This window comes from Zootermopsis nevadensis, unplaced genomic scaffold (assembly GCF_977971745.1).
Source record: "Zootermopsis nevadensis isolate Lab colony 2312 unplaced genomic scaffold, Znev_1.0 Znev_ptg000030l, whole genome shotgun sequence".
Taxonomy (NCBI): Eukaryota; Metazoa; Arthropoda; class Insecta; order Blattodea; family Termopsidae; genus Zootermopsis; species Zootermopsis nevadensis.
In genome coordinates, this window is record NW_028259162.1 from 6,009,964 (window position 1) to 6,035,076 (window position 25,113).

General features: G+C 39.4%; 2 protein-coding genes and 1 non-coding gene across 5 annotated transcripts in view; 2 read left to right on the forward strand and 1 right to left on the reverse strand.

Annotated features, from left to right (window-relative positions):
* Window positions 1-896: 896 nt before the first annotated feature.
* Window positions 897-968, reverse strand: TRNAE-CUC (transfer RNA glutamic acid (anticodon CUC)). The gene has a single exon. It is a non-coding gene; the product is annotated as a tRNA-Glu (tRNA).
* Window positions 969-15,928: 14,960 nt separating this feature from the next.
* Window positions 15,929-19,105, forward strand: LOC110834386 (ionotropic receptor 21a). The gene is made up of 2 exons (XM_022073488.2): window positions 15,929-16,123; window positions 16,445-19,105. The coding sequence occupies exons 1-2, from the start codon at window positions 16,085-16,087 to the stop codon at window positions 18,395-18,397; spliced, it is 1,992 nt and encodes a 663-aa protein (XP_021929180.2). The 5' UTR covers window positions 15,929-16,084; the 3' UTR covers window positions 18,398-19,105.
* Window positions 19,106-20,749: 1,644 nt separating this feature from the next.
* The window catches only part of LOC110834387 (uncharacterized), a 148,822-nt gene continuing 144,458 nt past the window's right edge, over window positions 20,750-25,113 (forward strand). For all 3 annotated transcript variants that reach the window (XM_087358474.1, XM_022073489.2, XM_022073490.2), the window contains exon 1: window positions 20,750-21,057. In XM_087358474.1, the coding sequence (XP_087214600.1) occupies window positions 21,013-21,057 (45 nt within the window). In that variant the 5' untranslated portion in view covers window positions 20,750-21,012. The remainder of the gene's footprint in view (window positions 21,058-25,113) is intronic.

Consider the following 25,113-nt stretch of genomic DNA (forward strand, 5'->3'; position numbering starts at 1 on the left):
CTTCAGGACATTCGAAAAGTGTACTCTTTATAAATCTTTATTAGGGTGATAAAGTCGAAAATTAACAGTTGGCTGCGGCACTAAGTATGAATAGAAGGCGAGAAATGTTTAAAAAATTAATTTATTAACTTTAAGGAAAAATACCAAGGCGTAGACGGATGAATATCAAAATGAATTGCATAAATATTGTGGAGGATTTGAATTCGATTTAACTGGCTTATAACAGGTGAACACGGTAATGAGAATGTGCAGAAAACGGGCAACATTTCTAAAAACGTAAGCAGAATCTAAAAAGATGCAATAAATGTCTTTTGAAACGTCAGTACGTCGTCGTACACAAACGTTGGATGAAGCTGCCGCCTAGCGGATAGTATAGGAAATGATAGTTGCAGTGTTGGTTGATAGGTTGTAGCACATTCGTGTCGCCGAGTCTCTGCCATCTGTTAGACACAGTATGAAGCTTGCCCAACCTTACCGTAATTTCATGTTGTCCGTCCCAGGTTATAACATTGTTAATATCGTCGACGACAACAAATTATCAATCAATTGAAATAGAAGTTTTTTTGAAATGTGGAATTATGTTTAGAGGAATCTGTGGCTTTACTGATAACACTGTTTTTTTTCTTATAAGCTTTCTTAAGAATGTATAATCATATTCGAGGGATTTCATTTTATTTAATGTTTATTTAAACTTGAAAGAGTATTTTAAATGTATTATTTGAACACATTTACAATATTACGTACTGCATTATTATAGCATTATCGTTAGTAATTGTGGTGGTGTTGAAATATGACTGGTTACCTCTTTGTAACAAAAGAAGCACAGAAATTGAAATCCCATCATAAGGATATGAAATAACCAACACTATCTATGCTTAATTTTTAAATAAAAAAAATTCCGGTACCGGGAATCGAACCCGAGCCTCCTGGGTGAGAGCCAGGTATCCTAACCACTAGACCATACCGGACTGCAGGATATAGTATTAAACTCTGATGTATTAGAGTGTAGGACTTGAGGTTTTCACAGTGGTGATTGAAGATTGCTGGTTTTTGGGTTATTGTGCCGTGTAGTCTGGTAGATGTATTAGAGTGTGAGATAAGATTATGTGAGCGTACGTTTATTTTATTACTGTTTGCGATTTGGCGTGCCTCATTTGGTTTGATGTCCATTAATTGCTGGTGGAAATATTGTAGCGGACATTTGTATTTCTAATGCGTGACGCCAGTTACTTGGTTTATATCTTGTTCAATGTAGGACATGGATTTTTCAACTCTTCAACGTCAACAGTATTCTTTATTTGTCATAGGATGTCGCCTAATTTTTAAATGTTGAATTAATCTTGTGTATTGAACTGCATTAACTTCCTTTATCATAGATATATGTTCAATACAAAATTGTTGTTACTTGATTCATTGGACTTTCGTGCTAGATGATGCTTGGAACTTCGGCAACTTTAGTAGAGTAAGGAGGCAGGGAATTATCTTGTACATGTTGGGGAAGAGAATACTTACCAGCGAACCTTCTTGTTCGATGGCGAAATACGAGGACGCATCCACTCAGCCTATTCTCGCAGTCTGTCAACCATTTCACTTGCTTGTTTACTCACTTGTTCGCGCTGTCTATGGTCACTGTCTTTGAATCTCTCTCCCATCGTCTAGCTCATTCTGAGTCACTCCTACTTCCTTGGTCATTTTCTCTCTCACACTTCAGATATTCTTTTCAACAGAACATGTTCGATTGGTTTCGAGTCCTTGTACTTTTTCCTGGAAGATTTCTTAATTCACCAGTTCATTTCATTTCGAGTCGCTGGTATCTGTCCTATTTTCTTTAACCACGTTCTGTGTTGATTTAGCCTCAGTGCTGTCACGTCTTTGTTATAAGCATGGCTGTTGCTCTGATTTCTAAACGAAGTGTTTCATGCTTCTTAAAATCGTGTGACGAATTTTCTACACTCATTAACAACTGAAGCAGTGGAGTTGATACACCATTCATACGTCAGTCCGAATTGCTAGCATCGTGGACCTTGGGTAATTCAACTTTATTTGTGCGAGAAACGTAGTTTTTGAAGCTTGTTCTCGTCTCCTGTCCCGGCACACAGCAAAAGCTTCAACTTGACCTGGGAGAAATGGCGTAGCTAGAGGAAGAATGCAGAAGCAGAATTACACAAGGGACGTAAAATATGGAGGTGGTGCGAACAAACAGAAAGAATTGTACCGCCATTGATGGCAAAACATTTATTCACCAGAATCTTAACTGGAAGACATTAAACTAAAAAGTGACAGAGAATCCATAAAGCGAAAGAAGGAATGAATTTAAAAGAAATGGGACTGAAATGATCGACTGATATGGAGCAGAACAACAGAGAGCATATCAAAATTGGGGGGCTGGGGGGGTTCAAGTTCTCATGGCGATGGGATGTTGCTCTGTCTAGTATCGTAAAAATTGACTGAAGTTTTAAACGTTCTTACTGCAAGCCTGCCCGCCCTTGAATCTTCATCCGCTTTTTATCGTGGCTTAATCATCGCCCTGAAGATGGATACAGTAAGCACCTCCGAAACGTTGGTCTTCTACGATACTGCATGGCGCAAAATTCCACAAGATAGTCCTCTTCAGATCTGCTGTGATTCGCTATCGGATGCAGCATGGTTTCGTTGGTGTTTCCCTTGGAAATTGGCTGTGACACACTTTTCCTCTAAACTCTGCCTTTATTATTATCAACAACAGCAAATAAATGAGGGTTGGATGTGATACGTATGCTGAGATGAAACCTGACTTAGCCACTTTACTCCAAAAAATGAAAGGAAGAGATAAACGCAGTTAAACGTTGATCTTAAATGGTGTGAGAATGTGTAGATTGGATTCAGCTAGCTCGGGACGAGGTCCGGAGGCGGACTCTTGTGAAGTGTTCCGTGCCTTCGAGTTCTTTAACGGTGGAGGATTTGTCGGCCACCTAACCGACCATGAACTTCTCGAGGAAGAATTTGTTCCGTGAAATTTTTGGTATTGTAGTAGCAGCACTGAATTTGATCGTTCATAGGTTTTAGGGATCTTAAAATGCACAAATCGATACGAAAACGTCTAATACGTGTTCGCCCCTGGTCATTGTACCACCGGTCTGTAACGTCACACGTGCTTCGACTCTTAACCGGAGTCAAGCCCCACCTTAACAACCAGATTTTCCCTTACATTTTGTGTTAATTTTACCACAGTCAGAAGTTTGTATGCCGAGTGAAGCTGTGTCCATCTCAGGTACCACTCGTCCAGACAGCTGTTCGCTTTTGTCATTAGTCGCGCATTTAAAATAATCATCAGATATGCTGGGTGGTCCAGTCAGACGCTGGCTTCTTCTTTCTATCGTTTGCTCTGATTCACCCAATTATAATTCTAAATATTATAAAGTTCTTTAACGACGTTACTAATGAGATTACAAGAAAGCCATAAGTTTGACCTGCAGGCATTATTCTTCTTGTCAAAGCAGGCTTCGTCTTATTATTATTATTATTATTTATTATTTTATTCTTTTTAGTGTTGATTATCTTTTGGTGTCTTCATCCTACATATAATATAGAATCCTTCTGTATTTCCAACTTTCTCCATTTTTCAGTTTGTTATCTGGTTGTTTCAATACCGTACTCTTTTATAGTAACCACGGTGGTCTAGCTGTTAGAACGCTGGCCTTGTAATCCTGGGGTCTCGGGTTCGATTCCCGGCGGTGCCCGAATTTATAACTTGTGTTGGGCAAGGCTGTGGTCTAGGCAACACGGAGTTTTCCTCCGGGGGCTTTCCCGGTTTCTCCGTGGCATCCCATTCACACACAGAAGAAGGCAATGGCAAACCACTTCTGGGTCATCATATATGAACAGGTCCCAGTCCGAGAAAAGGATGGAAGGATCCTGTTCATATGGACCTATCGTCAGACAGAACACTAAATAAATAAATAAATAAATAAATTATTCAGAAATAGCCACGGTGGTCTAGCGGTTAGAACGCTGGCCTTGTAATCCTGGGGTCTCGGGTTCGATTCCCGGCGGTGCCCGAATTTATAACTTGTGTTGGGCAAGGCCGTGATCTAGGCAACACGGAGTTTTCCTCCGTGGCATCCCAACAATTACTCCATTCACACACAGAAGAAGGCAATGGCAAACCACTTCTGGATCATCTGCCAAGAACGTATATGAACAGGTCCCAGTCCGAGAAGAGAAAAGGATGGAAGGATCCTGTTCATATGGACCTGTCATCAGACAGAACACTAAATAAATGAATAAATTATTCAGAAATAGCCACGGTGGTCTAGCGGTTAGAACGCTGGCCTTGTAATCCTGGGGTCTCGGGTTCGATTCCCGGCGGTGCCCGAATTTATAACTTGTGTTGGGCAAGGCCGTGGTCTAGGCAACACGGAGTTTTCCTCCGGGGGCTTCCCCGGTTTCTCCGTGGCATCCCAACAATTACTCCATTCACACACAGAAGAAGGCAATGGCAAACCACTTCTGGATCATCTGCCAAGAACGTATATGAACAGGTCCCAGTCTGAGAAAAGGATGGAAGGATCCTGTTCATATGGACCTGTCGTCAGACAGAACACTAAATAAATACTCTTTTATAAGCCGTAAAGCGATCTGTGTTCGCCATTGTTTCTTTGGTTGGCAATTATATAATGCCAAAAACTACCATAATTATGCAGCACAACAGTGGCAAATAAAAGCAAAGATGTGTGAAACCACACCCTTTTGCTTCTAACGTGTAAATTCATTATGTAAGAATATTTTCGTGTTTGCTATTTGCAGTGATTGAACTTAACATGTGAAAGTTAAAGTTCAATTAGCCTCTCAACTGAAACTGTAACAAAACGACACAAACATCTAATCGAACGTTTTAATTTATGAGTGTGTCTTCATTATTGCAGTCACATGAGAGTTCACATTTGTTTTCTGGGGTTTCTGCCTCCCTATTATGCGGTTTGTGCCATGAATTTTGATGTGGCAGCCGTGACCTGATGTGTGTGGTCCCCGCGATGATACGAAAGCCATTAGAGACAGCTACAGGACTCACTTCTGATGTATGGGTATCTTCATAAGAGGGGACAAGTATGATGTAGTCATCATTAAGGACGCATTTTACTGTTGTTGGACACGTGACTATGTCCAGTGAATTTTAATGAGTGGGTTCTGAATACTTGTTAAGTAACATACTTTGTAAGGTCTAATTCCATATCAAATCTCCAAGTGCCATGTTTATTATATTTTCGTTTCTACTCATAACTTTAAAAAAATTCTAAAATTTTGTTTTTGGAAGTTCAAGATCAAAATTAGCTGCCCAGTAGTTATCACTCCAGTGTCGTAGTCTGGACGTCTCTGGTTCTGTACTACCCGCTGAATTAAGTGGTTGCTTAGCTACAAGGAAGCCGTCGTCTTTGCGCTGTGAAAATAGATTATAATCACCCAACAGGCAGATTAGGTATTTATAGGATGTAGAATTTAAGGTTTGCTGTCTTCTGGGTTGTTACGCCGTGTAGTCTGGTAGCCCTGATGACGGAGTCGGTATGGACCTCTGAAACGTCGGTAAACATCTACCAGACTACACGGCGCAACAACCCAGAAGACAGTAATCTTTATGTATTTATAAGAATTTGATTTTACTGTATGAAAATATTTTAAGAAAGATTTTGTTGCTGATGTGGACTGCAATTGAAGATGCTGTTCTTCTGAGTTAAGACGTCGTGTGGACTCCATTAACATCATGCGTCACTTTCGGTTTTTCTCTTTCATTTTGTAGCTATTTTTCCTGATGAAATCAGGTGCAATCCCTGTTTACTCAAGTACCTGAAAATATCATTTCCGCATGATTCAGGTTTCTCAAAGTACAGACCTGTCCCTAAGTTACATCTAATACACTCGTGTGTTCATTATTTATTTTCTTATTGTTTTGCTGTGTCTTTTATCGTAACTTGGCGCAAGGTTTTTCCATTAGTGTTTATTAGTGCCCTGGATTAAATTAGAGTTTGATTAATCGCACTGAGGGGTGAAGAGAATGTTCATTTCACTAACAAAAGTACTTGAGAAAGTTATGCTCCTGTGGAGAATAAATTATAACTCATATATTTAATGCATGTACACGTAGGCCTGTGAGACATATACCATTCATAAAGCAGTTAATTAATTTTAATATTTTACAATGCGTTTGCTTGTATGATAAGTCGAATGTTTGTGCAGTAGTGACATCTCTGAGTCAAATACTGTACTAATTTGTTATAAAGGTTAGACGTAGTCTTGTAAGTTAAAGCTTCTTAACATGTTTTGTGTGTTAAAGAATGACACTCAATTCGTTTGAGAAGTTTCCTTTTGGGGAATATCCTCTTAGCTAATCAAGAAACTTCCCGTCTTTCATGCCGGATTCTTCTGGAGACGAAAAGGATCTCTCGGTTTCCATAAATGTCGAGTATTTTTTTAAAAAAAAGTGAGCGATGGCTTCTGAAGAATGGCTCTGATAAATGTAGTTAATTTACAATTTAGAGGGAGTTACACAGGTGGCTACTGCCTTCAGACGGCAAATCTTCCTGCTCTTGAAATGTCACGTGTAGCATTTTCGCTTGCATAATGCGTACCTGTCATACATCCTTATCTTTAATCGATGTGGTCATTGCTGCTAAGATGTTGTCCGGCACAGCCCAGAGCTGCCCGGAGGAATGTTCTGTATAAAAACCGGACCAGGTCTCGACGGGGCGAGTGCTCAGGTCGATTCAACATTTCAGGTGCCACGGATACAAAAACATGGGCAGTTAGCCAATAGGAGCGCTCCTTGACAAAGTGTGCTGAATATCAAACAAGGATGCGCGCTCGCTCTTCATTTGTCTCCACTAATCTAGGCAACGACCCGACAATCAAAAATTTCAAAATCGTCAAGGTTACGTGAAGAAATGGAATAAGTGTGATCTGCCGATTGTAGTTTCCTGGGTTGTGACGCCAGTGGTCTCTTGGGTATTTTCAGGGTAAAGATGGAGGCGATATCTTTCTCCGAAATATTTTAACCACTTCCACGATCACAGGTCGTAAAATACAAAAGATTATAACAGATATTTTAACCGACGTGAGAATCCCGGATCTCGAAGTGTTTTCTGATCTGTGTTTCATATGAAACACGAAGGAAGATACTGAATGAAATAGCAAGGATGATGTGGTCCTATATGTAGTCCGATTACCTTTGCAACTATAATTTTATGTTTGCAATAAATAAATATCAAGGCCAGATAAATTATGCAACATTTTAAGTAACGCATTCCCAAAATTTTGAAAATCGAAGTGTGTTTAATGAATGTGAAGAAATCCCCTACAATGTTTCGTGTCTTCGTAACCAATTTTTTTTTCATCTTTGGTATTAGCAAGTCCATCTGGACACAGGACAAGAGTGGCAATTGGATTTTATCCTGCTTAAGTCAATCGCTGCTTGCGATTCGCCTATTATGAGATTTCTCTCGGTTTTATTCCTATTATCCAGATAACTTCAGGAAAATTATATTTTAATAGGCCACAAGGAGGTTCAGTCCAATCCTTACCATTGCATGTTATGTCGTTATACTCCTCACGTAGTTCGATGGCATGTAATCCCAGACGTTAATGTATCGCTGTTAAGTAATTTATGAGCAAAGAATATTTATATGTCGGTAATGACTCCTTCTGTTTCGTCATGATTCCTCATTGCCACTTACACCATTTTTGCTTTATTATATCCTAACGTTATAGAGGCCAGTTTTTTTCCCAGCAGTGTCTTGATAATACTTTTATTATTCCATTTGCTATTTATTTTCGACGCTTTATTAGTTGCTCATTCATCTTCGGCTCTGCTGTTCCTATCGACACGATCTTGATATCCTGCAGTACGATGTGTGCCCTTATATGGCATATCAGTACTGGGCATGCGCTTAAATCGGCGTTTCTGAAATTACAGGGGCTGCAGATGTGTCGTTAATATATTAATATTGTCAGCATTTGACCGTAGCTCTATTTTGCGTTTTTGAGCATCGATTTTATAATGGAGGCAGCAAAGCACCTCTGAAACGTCGGTGAACTTCTACCATAATACTCGGCGCACAACCCAGAAGGCAGCCATCTTCATACTCGCTGTCAACTTCTACTTGTTGATGTGATTTAATTAGTATCACGTGGTCTCTCGACGATTTGAAGAGCAGAAATAGATGGTGTTTGAGACAGAGTAGTGACGAGAATGTTTATATTTAAGGGGGATGATCTGGTATATGATCTGGAAGAAGTTGCAAATATGTTTGATTGGACGCAAAATATCTTCGAGCCTGAGGCGCGTTACGTTTCAGGGTGAAGGTAAATTTGAAATGGCAAGAGGGAAGAAGACATTTTATGCGCCATTGCTTCCCATCATTCCCCCACACATCGGACGGCTGTCTGGGAGATACTTGACCAATTATGCAACCATCATCTTTTCACGTACAAACAAATAAAAATTATCTTCCGTGGCAGCACAAGTTATCGAAGTTCCAGAAAAGTTGGAGTGCGTATATTTCCTTTTGGTATGCCATTATCGAAGCGGTCTTAACGCATAAAGATTATTAGTGAGTGATGTGAGCTAACAAAAAAACCGCGATTTTAAAATGTTCAAATTTACAGCCGAAGTGGCTTGGGTGGGTATGAATAAGGGATTGAGAGGCAATGGGCGTGGCTGTGCAAAATATGCAAAAGAAATATAAATCCTGATATGCAAAGAAGTTTCCTACAGCGGTTGAAAAAGTCAACAGTGTGGGCGTGGCTTTATAACGTTAATTTGGTACGAAAGCGTTGAACATTAAACGTAGACCGAATTATAAAAAGAATTAAACTGTCATTATAGTTATCTGGAAAAAAAGGGATACTTTTAGAAGTGTTTCATTACCCGAGTTCGTTTTGCAGGTTTTAATGTGTGTATAAATGTAATTATAGCTTTGTAAAATTTTAGTTTCAAAACAGGCAATCACTGATGTTGAAAGTAGCAAACACCTCTGAAACGTCGGCCAATTTATATCGATTATAAGACCAGAAAAACAGTCATCTTATTCGACAGTCTTAGCTAATCTCAAGGCTGAAATTTGAGCCCAGACTTCCCGATATATTTAAACTCGTTAATGAACATCTCTCTCTTGCGTAGCTGACTGTAATAAGTTCAATTTAAGCTGATTATTATAGTGTTGAGGGTTGCCTTCAGATCTCTTCTGACGTGATGCGGACACCGTACTGATAATAGTGAGCTATTAATTCCCTTCGTTGTCCTTAAATTATAATTTCAATGCTTTTAATTCCAAGACTTGCTTTTCAATCAATGCTGAGAGAAACAAAGAACTTAATTATTCTACTCTTATCCCAATCAGTTTTGAAATAGATTATAAAACAAAGGCCCTGATTGAATGCATAAAATATATATATGCTTATAGAGTTTAAAATTTTATTAACAGACCCCCCGTTTTCGAATGAAGGACAACTGATAAACTTGCAGATAGAAAACTGCCGACAGTTTCTTATCTGTGAGTAAAATTACCTGTAATTTCTTACTACCAGTTCTGGGTATATGAGTTTTAAATATGTTGAAAGTCTATAACATGTTTTATCAACATCTTTCATTAACGTCGTGTTTTAAGCTTGGTTAGTTAATGGTTACTATCTGTAGATGGCATTCTTGTGTCTTGTTGATAACACAAATTGAGATTTAATTAAAACCGCATGGCGAGTGACATAAATTGAAGTTAGAAAAGTAATCCATCAACGAACCTTCTGTAAAGCTTTACATCAATACGGATTGAATTGCCTACAGTTATCACGTGATAATTTTTTTTGAATTTTATTAATTATACAGATGTTTTAACGTCACAATAATATAAATGAATGATCAGTAGAATAGTGAGTGACCGGAAGGATGGGGGGGGGGGGGGTTAGATTAAGTTGTACCACTGCATTAGTTAAGTAAGAATTATTTAGTTCTGATATGGACCTGTCCCTTGTACCTTCCATGTGCCAGAGCTTATATATGAAAGGGTTTTCGTGTATTCTAGATAGCGAAATGTGTTTCAAAGGAAATTTGTTGCCGATTCTTTCAAAAGGCATGTCTCTTGTGAATGTTAGAATGACTTAAGTTCTAGTATTGAAGATAAAGGAAACATTTCTATAGTTCTTCTGTTGTTTAATGAAAGAAATATTATTTTACACCGTGCTGGATCATCTACTTGTGTAGAACCTTTGAATCTAAAAGATGATCACTGTTTCTAGTTAATGAAGGCAAGGGAGACCTGTATCATTGAAACATCGCAATAAAGGTAATTATTCTTTGATATCATTTCCATTACAAACTAATTTCACTGTCCCTCCAGAAGGCAGATGTTCTCTTATTACAACCGATAATAGTGGCACTCACGCCCTGATGATGGAGGCAGCAAAGACCTCTAAAACGTCGGTAAACTTCTACCAGACTACACGGCGCAACAACCCAGAAGACAGAAATCTCCAGACTCACTGCCGTGAAAACCTTAAATCCTACAACCCATAATACGGTTCCATTCGGATTTGTGGCGCTGTAGAGACGTCGAATGGAAGTACTTGTCAGATCAGTAAGCGTTTCTAGTTAGAGAGAAACGGAAATGCATTGATTTAAAATAGCTTTGGCATCTGATATGGAGGTGAATACGGTTACGTGCATATTTTTGCCATAACTAGACAAACATTTTTAAAACTATTGCCGTATAGTACAAATGAACCAACCAATTTATCTGAATTATTCGCTATTTATTTCTTTACTTTCCAAACGCGTGGGTTTTATTTACGAGTAAGTTGTGAAATGACTTACATAAACCTTGTATTTGGTTCATAGCGTCCTGTATTTATTCACTAAAATAAGACAAACCGCTATAATCCAAGAGGTTACTTAATTTGTAAACACCCGGTCAGATATGTCGTCTATGTTTGCTTGATAATTTTGCGCCTTCGCAAAGGGTCTTATTTGCCACTATCATATAACTAAAACATTTCATGCTGTTTTGCATAAATAATTTTTTATAAGAATTTGATGCAAAGTTATGATAATTTTGTAGTCTTTTTATGAACTAATGGTTGCATAATTTTCAGACGTTATTCACTGAATTAGCAGCAACTTGAATCACATATCACACGAACCTAGACACAAGTGTAACGCCGTCGGATTGTATCTTTAAGCTGGTCATGAATTTCCTTCTTTTTTTCAGCAGGTGGCTGGCTGCAGTCATTCTGAGCAGCTGCTCTTAAAACGGATATTTATAATTAGAGACTATTCTCCAATTTTCTCAATCATTCCTTACTTCTTCGTTTGTGTTTCCTCTCTGTTAACTACGCAGTGTTTCCAAACGTTTCCCAGATCGCACTCTTCTTTATATGGGCCTACAGTAGCTCGAAATATCACAACACAAATCCAGTTATACGACACAAACCTCTGGTCGATTTTCCTGAGTTAGGCTTTTCGTGATATGGCACTTTCAGTCCAAATCATTAGCCTGCTCACCATTAATTATAATTTTCCTGGATTATTCGAAGCTGTATATAACCTCTAACCAAAAATAATCAATATACGTAATATATAATTCTGTTTGTGTGTGTATTTTATAAGATGGGTGGGTATCCACTCAAACACCATAATATAACTAACTCTAATACCGACAGCTCTACCCATACGCGCAAAATTGTTCTCACCCCTTCCTATCCGACGCGGCCACAATACTTTTTTTGAGTTGTTTCTCGTTTAAAGTGTGTAAATTATCATGGATGCCTGAAAACAAATTGACTTTTCCTGGTCAATATTAGCGCTGCAATACGCCTTGTACGAGGCTTGTCCTCAAAGTAAGTTTCCCTGGGGCCGTTTACAGAAACAAAACACAATTTCGTGGAAATATTTATTGCAACAGATACAGCAAGTGTCCAGCTATTTTTCAACATATTCGCCACCGGAATTGAGACATTTGTCATACCGTGGGACCAACTTTTCAATACCTGTGTCGTGGGATTGGAACCACTGTGTGACAACCATCTCCGCCTGTCTGTCATTCTCAAAACGCTGACGCTGACCGGACAGGAATTTCTTGAGGTGTAGGAAAAGATGGAAATCACTGGGAGCGAGGTCCGGGCTGTAGGGTGGATGGTTAAACACCTCCCAGCTGAACTCCTGCAGGAGACTTGCTGTCCGTCGAGCCGTGTGCGGCCTAGCGTTATCACTGACCGCACTTCACAGTCGGCGGGAGCTGGAATAAGAACCTCCACCTTCAACAGCTGCAACGATGCTACTGTGAGAACGCGGGAAGTACCGTTAGTGCATGCGCCATGCTACGTCATTGCTCTATCACGTACGCACAGTCGCTTCGCGCAATATAAGGTTTGCTAGCTGTGGGACGAGTGGGAAACTTACTTTGTGGACGCGCCTCGTACATGAGCGGCTTGACAAAAGACAATCGAAGTCCTGTGAGTGGCTGTGAAATCGCGGACGACCTGACGACGCGATAGCTGAAGTATTCGTAGAACCAACCGGTACTACGAAATGAGCTTCCATCAACTACGGCGCTGGATCAATTGGATGTCGATAAGACGATAAACAAACTAGAAGCCATATTAGGGTTATCAGTTTGAACTCGTTCGGTTCTACTTTGTTTCTCGCGCATTGATCAACTGTACTGATTTAAAATTGCTCCGACTGATAAAGCTTGTGGCTACTAATTTATCGGATAGGTATGTTACTTTTCTTGACAGCGGCCTTCCTGGCACTGCAAAGTAAAAATTATCAACCTTGAAGACTAGGATATTACATCACAGACAATCATCCACTTATCTTATTTTATTCTTAACTTTCTATCTTCTGATCTATCAGAATTTATCATCATCCCAATAAAATAACGAGTCATTAATATTGTATATTCGTTTAGGAATATGTTTTAGGTGGTATATTAGCAAAAACACTAAATGACAAGAATAGTAGTAGTAGGAATAATAATAATTCGAAAATAACGAAGACATTACGAATAATAACAAATAAAATTAATTTTATATCTTTATATATGTAATAAACAAAGAAAGTATGAAATTTATATGACTGCATCGTGCATAATCAGTGCTCGTTTTTGGCAAAGTATAAAATATCAAGATTTGTATTCACTATATATTTTACGTAGACACTTAATAAATTACCTATTATAAAATTCCAAGATTGATCAGGCAGTGTGTCACCAAAGAAACTCTTTTCTACCGTGAAGTTGAATAGCAAGTGTTACGAATTAATTACAACATTCAAGTTCCAGAACGAACTTAGTTTATGTACTGTGTGACGAATGCAATAAATAAATAAATACATAAGGTCATTGAAAAACAAGTACGGTTGTCGGGTTCGAGTGTTAAGCTCTCCGACGTCGCACCGTTAGATTGCGGGTTTAAATCTGAGCTCGGTGAGTAATTTCTTCAGTCCCTCCAGAGAAATGTCGGTACAGTGATCTCAAATTATATTGCGATCGCTTCTTTCTGCAACCTGTTTAGTTCATTATTTACTAATCATTCTGTCACTCGACACTATGGAACCAAATCTATTCTCAGAATTTTTAAATGAACCAAGGTTTAATAAAAACAGAAACACAAATATTTGGTTTATTACGTTTGCTATTATATTTTCACTAAAATTAACATTTTGTGTTATTTCTCGGGAATGGGTACACAGATTTGCACTAAATTTCGCATGATTATCCTTCAGACCAGGAAGAGATTTTGGAAAGGCCAGTACCCCGGAAATGTTCTCAGTCCAAGTGCCGGTAAGGGAAGTTTCTGCATCTTGGAAAGTAAGACTGGTAGAACGGTGCCAAGCCCTATTTGAACGTTTCGGTGATGACATCACAGGAATAAAGACCAGAACTTGGAAAAGCTGTACTGAGTTTCAGTACCGATGAAGATGTTTCTTGTGGCTTAAAAAAACAAGCACAATGAAAGAACAGAGCAAAGACCAAAGTTCTTGTTTTGGCCGGACGTTTACAGGAACATAGGAAACAATGCCAAGAAGCTGTCCTGCTTTCGACTCCTGCTGAAGATAATTTTCTTGTGTACGACAGAAGAACTGGGCAACAAACAGAGTCGCTCGTTTCTGAGAAGAGATTGGAAGAAAGACGTAGTAAACTCGAAGAGGTGATACGGGTTCTGGTCTCGGTAAAGGTTGTTTAATTTCCTTTGCGACTTGAAGCGGGTTGTATCAAGTTTTAACTTCTCACATATAAAAATACACGAAATATGGACTTTCCAGTGTTTCAAGGCCGAAATAAAGTCGTGGTCTGTAGGTTATTTTTATAGGGCTGTACACAAAGCAGCTAGTACTTCCGGTCGCATCCCACGATGTCTGATATCACATATCGACACAGCTGCCAAACAATGTTTTTGTTGTTAGCACCAGACCTCTGTCTAAGGGCCCCTCTCCTCCCGTCATGCCTTGCGTGTAGCTCACATGCAGGATGTGCGAACAGTGGAGTACTCTTGTCGGCCTCCACCTTACAACACTTCAGCGCGGTTTTGCATATTTCAGTAGAATACGTAGCACTTTTCGACTTCCAAAACACTTCGTATATTTAATAACATTGAAATTGAAACGTCCGTAAAAATTACCGAGAAACAACATTTGGAACTTTCAGGTTCTCACGGTTGCGAGTATGATGACTATCTTTCAGGTATTTGCTGTGAGAAGTATGGTAGAAGATTGCCAGAAGTTTCAGACGTACTTGCTGCCTTCATCAGCAGGGGGATAAATTGTATCTGCAAAAAATGTAGGACTAAAAATCTTAAAGAATGCGTTGCGGAAGTTTAGAGTGTGTTTTTGTTTCACTTTGTACTTAATTTGGAATCAGATGGACGGTGCTTGACATGTGCCATATTATTTTTATTCTCAGAAATATTTTAACACTGACGACTATCACACTTTGATATTCCCCACAAACATTAACTGTCATATAAACGTAATGGGGTCCAACGGTGATCCGTTAAATTCAGTGTTGCTGTGTTTGTGGAGTTGTCTATTTTTATTTAGTGTTCTGTCTTGAGGACAGGTCCATATGAACATGATCCTTCCATCCTTTTCTCGGACTGGGACCTGTTCATATACGTTCTTGGCAGATGATCCAGAAGTGGTTTGCCATTGCCTTCTTCTGTGTGTGAATGGAGTAATTGTTGGGATGCCACGGAGGAAAACTCCGTGTTGCCTAGACCACGGCCAGAAGACGGGGAGAGGGTGGTGTTATCGAAAAACTGACATATTGCTGTGGCACTGCGTCATCAGGTTTAGAAGACAGGCATCACGTTGCCTATGTTACAAGTCTGTGGATCAGGTTAGAACAAACGTCTTGAAAAACATTAAATTTGAGGTTCTCGCGGCGTTAAAGGCTTCGATTTTAGTATTCTAGTTTGTGACGCAGTGCATTCTTGCGAGTAGTTACAAATGTTTCGAAGGAACCCACCACTTCTATCTTCAGGACTGAAGCGACTTTAATCCACTCTGTTATATCAGAGGAAACGTCGAAAGTGGCCGGTATTTCTTCCAAAATACGCAATTTTTTTTGTCCTTACATAACAATCCTCTCGTTTTATTCAGCAATATTGAACGTTAATGCAGCTTTCACTACTGACTTAGAACCTTATGTGCGTGTCAAAATAAAACGGACACCTTAATTACTCTGCATGAAAGTAAATGACAATGCTGTTAAAGATGTTGCGATGGATCATATATAGATACACGTTAATAGAAGCTCGATTAACCAATGGGACGGGACACGAGAGAGTGGAGTCACGGAACAACATTTCGGTACATTTAATGAACAAATATTGTGAGCGATCACAGCCCACATCTGACCTATATAAACCTTGTGATTTGTTTAAGTACGACTGTTTTATACGTGATTTTCCTGACACGCATTTCATTGTCTCTCTCCCGTTGCAATGTGAACTTGTGACCATTTGAGTTCTGAACGTTTCTTCTGTTAGAAAGGTTTCATTATTTACACTTTCAAACGTTTTTAGCAAAACATTAAATTGTTACGTCGTGTGTTATTGTCGAACAATGAAGTTTGCCATGGCAGTGTTTCTGCGATGGAAATGGGTAAGATTTCGTTACAGAATTAGATGCAAATGTAATTGGTTAACTTAATTGTTGTTATTATCGTGTGTTAACCTCTTAAGACTCTAATTTTAATTACTGAAATTTCATAAACATTTATATGTGTATCTTTAAATATAAAATTATAACTGTGAATGTAGTCCAATAACAAGAAGAATTAAATCTTCACTGATTTTTAAAGTTTTAAAATCTGTATATATACATTTACACCGATTTAGATGAATACGAGGCAGTTTTTAATAAACGATTACACCAGTATATTTTTCGGTTTTAATTTTAAACTTCTTTTCATGTTTGCGTTAGGAAAGGCTGCTAATTGTACTCGTATTTATCGTGACGGAGGTGCTGAAGACGAATCAGGCTGCAGTAAGTTCTTGGACAGCTGGACAAGAATTTCGAAGACCGCGGGATGTAGTGGAGTGTGTGACAAAAATCTGTACTCGTCACTTTGCTCCTAACCGCACTATAGTCTTGTCATCTTCGAGCACTGTCAGACAATTTCCAGGATTCGTTTCATCACTGCAAATGAACGACGACTCCAAGTACAGTGCTGATTTTGAGACCCGACTACTGGAAGACCTTCACATTGTTGGTAGATGGTCAATTGTTGTGTCACAGCCTAGGAAAAATACAAACAAAAGTGCCTTGGAGAAATACAGCAATTACATCGTTGTCGCGAGATCCCAGGATGGGAAATTGCTTGGGTTTAAAGAGCAGATATTTCATCTGGAGTCGTCCGAAGGGTGGAATACCCTTGCTAAGTTTATTGTTGTCTTAGAAACTCATGGAAGGTTGGTATCAGTGCGAGAAACAGCTGTTATTGCCCTGCAGGAATTGTGGCAACGGAAGGTGATGAATGCAGTAGTACTGGTTGAACAGAACGAGACGGTGAACATTTACACTTGGTTTCCTTACCCTCATCCCAGAGATGAATTTCTAGATGTCTGTGTGACACAGACTGACCGGGATTGGTTTCCAAGGAAGCGGAACTTGTTTCCAGGAAAGATCCCTAGAGACATGCAAGGATACATGTTCAGAGTTTCTGCACCCAACCTTCCTCCGTTTGTTATGATTGAAGGAGGGAACAGAACTTCGAATCTCTATGAAGTAGACGGGTTAGAAGTGAGATTGCTACGATGTGTAAGCCAGAAGATGAACTTGTCCAACATTGTTATACATTATGATGGAGATTTTCCATACGGAAAGGAAATAGAAAATGGAACGTGGGATGGAATTATTGGTGATCTGGTGTCTAACAGAAGTGACGTAGCTATCGGTGGTTGGTTTGGATATGTAATCCGTGAAGAGCCCCTTGATTCATCTGTTCACTACTTCACTGATCAATTCCCAATCTTCGTACCGCTTGCCGAAAAGTTTCCTTCGTGGTTAAGTTTCTCTCGCGTGTTTGGAAAATTCACTTGGCTGTGTCTGTTGATTTCTATCCCCCTGACGGGAATCTTATTTCGGTATGTGGCAACTCAGCAGGCTGACGAGTCTAGAAGGTACGGAAGATTTTTAAATTGCGTGTCTTACGCCTGGTGTGTGGTGTTGGGAGTTTCTGTAGTTGAAATGCCTCGTAGCTCGCCACTCCGTGTCCTGTTCATCGCGTGGTTGATATATTCTTTAGCGATAAACACATTATTTCAGACGTACGTCACAGTTTTCATCATGAATCCTGGAGTCGAACATCAGATCGATAGTTATGAGGAACTTGGTGAATCGGAACTCGAATTCGCATTTGAAGAATTCTATAACAGTTTTCTAAGTGAGGAAACTTTAAAAACTTTGAAGCCACGGTATGTATGTGAAGGTCCACACAGTTGTTTTTTGTACGCCATATCGAATCACGGTAAAGCACTTCTCACTAGTCGCGTGTTTGCCCTTTCTGAGGCAGACACTCTTGGTTACGCCAGAAACTTTCCACTGCATTCATTCACTGAGGACATGTTTCAGTTATATATAGTAATGGTGTTTCGGGAAGGATATCCACTTCTGGAAAGTTTCAACACCATAATTACGCGCTTAGTAGAGGCAGGTCTGTCGAACAAATTTCTGGAAGATGTAATGGACATGTTACGCTCCAAGAACGATTCTCTGGCGTTTGACACTAGTTTCGATTATACCCCCATGTCAGCATCTCACTTACATTCGCCTTTCGTGCTACTGTTTCTTGGTTTCGCATCAAGTTTCGTAATATTCCTCGGGGAGCTGATCATTCATAGAGCGCGTTTATTAACAATTGCATCTAATGCTTGAAGAGATTTCAGGTTCTCACGGAGACGAATGTAAGGATGGCTGTTTCCTGGAATGTTGCTCTCCGTAGGTCTGGTAGAAATTTTGGAAGATGAAAATGGTTACAATGTAGATTAACTTTGTGTTTAAGGATACATTTATCTTCGAAATGTGTTGTTGTATGTTGTTGTTGTCGCTTTGTCAAAGGATTATTCGTAATGAAGGAAATAGCGTACTTTTTTTGTAAATTCAACATCTTTTGATTCCAGTATCTAAGGTTTAAAGGCATCTTTATTATGTTATGAATAATCTTTTGGTGTGTATTATGGTGTGAGTGAATAACCTTGTGGTAAGTTACGTGTTTTGTATGCCTTAGTTCACTTTTTTGTTAAGAAAAATTTAACATATGAACAAAGCATAAAGTGGAAGAAATATCTGTTTCAGAAGTGTTTCTCCATATTTCAGTAGTTAAGCGTTGGTTTCTTTTGGTTCTCTTTCTAAAAAAAATAATGATGCACCGGTTAATATGAGTGGAGTTCAGTTATTTACCCCAGTTCTTGGTGTGGGTTTGAGACGATTTCCTAATTTGCTCTTTGTTATTCTGGGTATCGCATTAGTACAGGTATTTATTTTGTTACAAGCAAAAACATACACTTTTAGATATCACATTTATTACCCATAGCTTAAATGTTTTTCTCCTGCAATTCGTTAAATATTTACCATATCGATAAATGTTAAACAAATGTGTCGACTAAATCTTAACAAGGTCCAGTCTGTACATTATATTAAATGTCACTCTTTTGTATAATGAGTGATTACTTAACAGAAATGTAAACTTGTTTAGCTCTTTATATGAAGTAGATATTTATATGTATTGAATCAGCATGGATATAAATAAAATTTATCATACAACTTTTACTGCAAATCCGTTAGTTATTTTCGGAAACAACACATGAGGATAGACGATTCATTCAGTTATTCGATGCATTCTATGCTTAAAACGTATAGCCAGTAATTGGTGACGGGCAGCTGTGATCACCCCACAATATGTGAACCGACCTTGGGTTACGCTAAATCGCGATTCTTATGTCGATACGTGTACCCCTTTCTACGATTTATAGAGACTTTTGGGGTCTACACACCAGCAGCTGTCTGTGGGAGGGGGGCACACGTCCGCCACACGCCCGGCAGTGTCTGCTAGCCAGCTGCTTGGTCCAGGGGTGTGGGGTCAGATGGCCTCCCCATGCACCCCTTCCAACTCCCACCCTGCCTTCCACTTCCTAACCGCTTCCTGGTACAGTTGTGTAATAAACCATTCGTTGATTGTCCGTGTTTTTGTCAAATTCGGCGAGAGAAGCATTGACATTTTATTATATAAGTATTCTGAAACAGACTTGTTTCAACATTTCATAGTTATTCACTGTTAAAAATACCTCCTTCGAAAGTAGGCCGGTATATTACTCTCATTACAAAATTTTTACCGAAGTTGTTCTCAGTCTGCCCAACCGAGTTACAGGAAGCAAAATTGTACCTTGAAATAATCTATGGTCACGTGCTTCCAAATTTTGAGTTACAATTGTTGATCAGTCCTGTCTTACCCAACACAAGTAATCTCTGTAGTTTAAATGCTAAGAAACATAAAAATCGGGTAGATTTTAGGTTCTCATGGCGGCGGGTGCACAGAAATTTAAAATGCGTCGTTCTTGTAAGTCGGACGCTGCAGTTGCGTGCGCGAAGCTGAAGGCAATGTCCAGTCTTGTAGCTGTTTGTCTATCTGAAGACGCATGGGTGGTTACTGCTTCCTCCATCACGTCAGTTGTCCTCTGCTAATTTGTAGATATAAAGTTTTGTTTTCTACTGTAAATATTCTTATAAAAAAAATTTAAGATATGCCTTAAAGTTATCACAAAGTTTTCCGACATCTATACGTTCATGTCGTCTAATGGATAATAAACTCTTTAAGCTGTCATGTGCCAGTTGGTTAACGAAGGTTTTTGTCATTTGACTCTAATATTAATCAGTTTAATTATCCTCACATCGACACATCCTATTTATCGAATATATGGTTTGGTATTTTATTCCTTCTAGTTCTGTGTGTCCAAAACTCTCTCTCTCTCAAAATTTTGTATGCATTTCGCACTTTGGACATGCGTACTACATGTCCTGAAAATTCAGTCGTTATCCTGAAGAGGGATTGTTCGAAGTAAGAACATAAACTAACTAGTATTACAGACAGATCAGCTGCACCTGGTGCATGCTGCAGTTCTTATGGTAGTGCAGTACTTTGTATTTCCGTATGGAGGGTATTGGTAGTACCCGATAGTAGGAGGGATGGTGTGTGACGTCACAATCTGCACCTCAAGGGGGGCAGTTGGCGTGCTGGAAGCGAAGCGTTGCTGTGTTTTTATCTGCGTATCCTGGAAATTATATCTAATTAAAATTGTACGTCATTTATGGAGCGGATGAATTACTCCATCTTCATTACGTACCAACAAGTGTGATTGGTGCAGCTATTTCTGAAAGTAGATAGACGTATTTCGTCCTTGTTCGGTTGTGTTTTGTTTTCAATCGCTGTGGTGGTTGCAGTTCATGCGAGAAGCTGGTGAATGTGCTCTCCGTGCATTTGGTAGTTGTTGAAAATGTGTGACTCAGCTGCTCTTCGGCCGTGGAAAAGATCAAGATCCGTAAGTTGATATGCACTTGTCGAAATACTGTTTAGTGTGCTTATTTTTGTCATTACCTTGCTTACGTAATCAAGTTGCAACCTGTGCAAAACTCTTTCTTCTATTAGGCACGTAAAGCATAGAAGTATGAAGATTTCTGTCTCCTGGGCTGTTGCGCTGTGTAGTCTGGTAAGCGTTGGTAAACATCGACCAGACTACACAGCGCAACAACCCAGAAGACAGAAATCTTCATACTCTGATGACGGAGGCAGTATGACCTCTGAAACGTTGGTAAACATCGACCAGACTACACAGCGCAACAACCCAGAAGACAGAAATCTTCATACTCTGATGACGGAGGCAGTATGACCTCTGAAACGTTGGTAAACATCGACCAGACTACACAGCGCAACAACCCAGAAGACAGACATATTCATACTCACCGCTGCGAAAACCTCAAATCTTACATAGAAGTATTTTTGGAGGGGCTGAGGAAAATCACTTGTAACAGTCTCAGTTTAGACTCAGACTAAAACCGTGAACCTTTCTAATTCAACGTGTTCTGCATCTCAAATACAACTTTATTCTCTCAAAATGGAGGAAAAGTGAATATTTTGTAAGAAATAGACCTTTGGTCTAACTCCATAAAAATATTTATCACCTGTCCTTTTATGGAACGCGAAGTTTTATGGCTGTGTTTACAAGAGACAGCCAGCTACCTTAAACCAGATGAATTTTGTCCACTTCCTAACATTCTATTTCCATATGATCTATGTTATTATTATCCTCCCTTCTACGCCGAATTCTTCATAGCTTGAGGACCGCCCTTTGTCGGCTGTCCGCGACTGATTCTTCGACATATTCGCGGCTATCCCCACATCTACAAACCTTATCCTATGCCGTGTTGCATTTGACACGAAATAGTTTTAAAAAGGTGGATAATTATTTGTGCCGATGTGTTCGATTGTATCTCCATTTCTCTCTTGCTTTAACAGAAATGGACTTATGAGTTCATGATTTATAAATAAGGCTCTGTACTGTCAACAACAGATTTCTGGCAGCAGTAAATGAATATTCGTGTCACTGAGATAAGTAGATTAGCAGAGAACGCGTTTGGAAACTCTGTATTCCAAACCGGAGAGCTAATTTCCACTTTTTATCCATGAACAGTAATAATTTATAGTGTGACACAGTCCTGTTTCTTCATTGGTGGTCCTCTGTCTGTCACGTACTAAATTGCCTAATCAAAATAGTATAATAACGCCGTGTAAGTGTACCACACGGCTGATGCCGAATGTAATCACATATTCACAATTTGGGTACATAAGATTAATTCGTTTCGTGGATAATTGTTCCTAATGTCTGGAAAGGTACTGAATTGCATATGGCAGCCTGTATACTGTATATTGTAGGTCAACTTTCATACGTAATCAAAGGTACGCTTACAGAAAGTAATTATATACTGTTAGATGCAGAGTACCGCCACGGTGGTCTAGCGATTAGAACGCTGGCCTTGTAATCCTGGGGGTCTCGGGTTCGATTCCCGGCGGTGCCCGAATTTATAACTTGTGTTGGGCAAGGCTGTGGTCTAGGCAACACGGGGGCTTCCCCGGTTTCTCCGTGGCATCCCAATTACTCCATTCACACACAGAAGAAGGCAATGGCAAACCACTTCTGGATCTTCTGCCAAGAACGTATATGAACAGGTTCCAGTCCGAGAAAAGGATGGAAGGATCCTGTTCATATGGACCTGTCGTCAGACAGAACACTTAAATAAAGTGCAGAGTGGTTAGTATACTGTAGGTGAACGTCTGTACTAATTCAGAAGTACACTGTCTTTCTTGAGCACTGTGGTGAGTAGTTCAGTCCGGGAGGAAGTTGTTTTATTGAACGTTGATGGTCATCAGCGCGCCCACAAAAGTTACCATAAACTGTTACCTCCGATTAATTCCTTAAGATACCAAGGTTCACATCCATACAGCGGGTAAAATTATAGTTATGTATATTTTGATATCTACGTTTTTGGGTAGAAAACGGCATGACGAACGATTTTGAACTCTATGGTGAGTTCCCCGCGTTTAAGGAAATTTTAGAACAGGTAACCGGAGCACTGTAAGAAATACAAGGAAGAATTTTCTGGACAGTTCCGATATAATTTAAGCCTCTGTGTGTGTGTGTGTGTGTGTGTGTGTGTACAATTCAGACTGAACAGTGAAGTAAATGTTATGCCTACTGACCTACATTTCAGTTTCCTCTAAAAAAAAGTAAACAGCTCAAGAAGAAAGAAACTGTATTGCCTTCCTTCTGATTATTATTATATTTTTCTGTGTCGTTATCATCACTCGTTTCTTTGAAACTCGATACCTGAAACCCAAATCTTGATCACTCTTCGTCAGTAGTTTAAGTGTGTCCCAGTTCTTTACCTGTTTAAGCCACCCCCTCTGTATTGTACAAAGGATCGCCATAATTTAGGTAACCGTTATGTTTTATTATGTACGATTTTCGTTTGAAAGCAAAGACGAAGGAGGGTTCGGTGGAATCTTTTTGATGCTCCTTGCATGTTTGTAGGTCACAGCATATTGCTGCATATGGCGTTCGAAATTCGATTTGTGACAGATGGGATGAAGTCACAGTGCGTCGGCAGGTAGAAGGGAAACCAGGGGTGAGATCCTAGTACCCAGTAGCACTGAAGGGAATTTTAAGCGTTTTGTAGATATCAGAAATTAAGGTCATTAATATTCTATTGTGATGTAAAATTCTTGTCAGTAAAGGAAACGTGTTGCTGGTTGCTGTACAACAGATCGGTGAATTGAAACAGCATGTTTCAAGGTTTGTAAAGGATTTGCGTCAGAGTAAACGGGGTCTTTAAGCGGATTGTATTAACATGTTTTGAGATGAGGAAGTATAGGAAACGAAATTTTGAGTATGAAATAGCTCATTATTAACGACAAAGACCGCCACGGTGGTCTAGCGGTTAGAACGCTGACCTTGTAATCCTGGGGTCTCGGGTTCGATTCCCGGCGGTGCCCGAATTTATAACTTGTGTTGGGCAAGGCCGTGGTCTAGGCAACACGGAGTTTTTCTCCTGGGGCTTCCCCGGTTTCTCCGTGCCATCCCAACAATTACTCCATTCACACACAGAAGAAGGCAATGGCAAACCACTTCTGGATCATCTGCCAAGAACGTATATGAACAGGTCCCAGTCCGAGAAAAGGATGGAAGGATCCTGTTCATATGGATCTGTCGTCAGACAGAACACTAATAATAATAATAATAATAACGACAAAGTAGCTCATAGGAGAATGGTAAATAGTGATAACTGTACTAATGCTGTAGAATTAAGGAATATAGGAAAGTAACTGTTTAGAACTAGATGTAAATTTAAAAACGAAACTAAGATATAAGTGGGAAGGTATTGCACAATAACTTTCATAAAAAGCTGGACATATCTTGACTATCTGAGCGTCTATCAGCGTATCGAGAGGGACTGCTATTTTTGAAGATGATTATGTACAATCGGCCATCTTCATAAAATTCGCAGAAAAACTGGAGCCTACATTTGTAAAAAAAAAAGTACTTGGTTATTGCGTGCGAAGTCAGCTGTGAGGGATGTAAAAAGGATTTTATGGCTTTAACGTACAGGGGTCAAACACACACTGTGTGGGCCCCTAATGTAAACAACAGGGGGGTGCTTTTTATGTGAGAAGGGGCCGATGTCTCATAAACAACAAAACATCTTAATGTATAAATTTATATACTTTTATTAACTTCTAAGAGACCCACCGATACAATAAAATGTTTTATTGCGTTATATAGTATTTTTCTGATGTGCTACATTGTGAATATTAATAATAGACGCACAGAGTGGATGTCGAACAAACATACCAACGCTAACATCCTAATCCAAGGGTGTCCAGGTTCTGGGCAGGAACGAAGTGCATATCAGACTTCACGCTCTGTAATACGTTTAGTTATTCACGTTGAGTTTTGATTGTGGCTTTCAGAAGATGATGGATGGCTCACAAGATCTTAGATATGTTGGCTTTCGAGAAAAATGTGTTCATGTTTTTTTTTATA

What these genes read in the sequence shown, in the direction of transcription:
- LOC110834386 (XM_022073488.2), top strand. Translation starts at nt 16,085, where the DNA reads ATGAAGTTTGCCATGGCAGTGTTTCTGCGATGGAAATGG. An exon ending in TGTTTCTGCGATGGAAATGG is followed by an intron (nt 16,124 to 16,444) that starts GTAAGATTTCGT and finishes TGTTTGCGTTAG; the next exon opens with GAAAGGCTGCTAATTGTACT.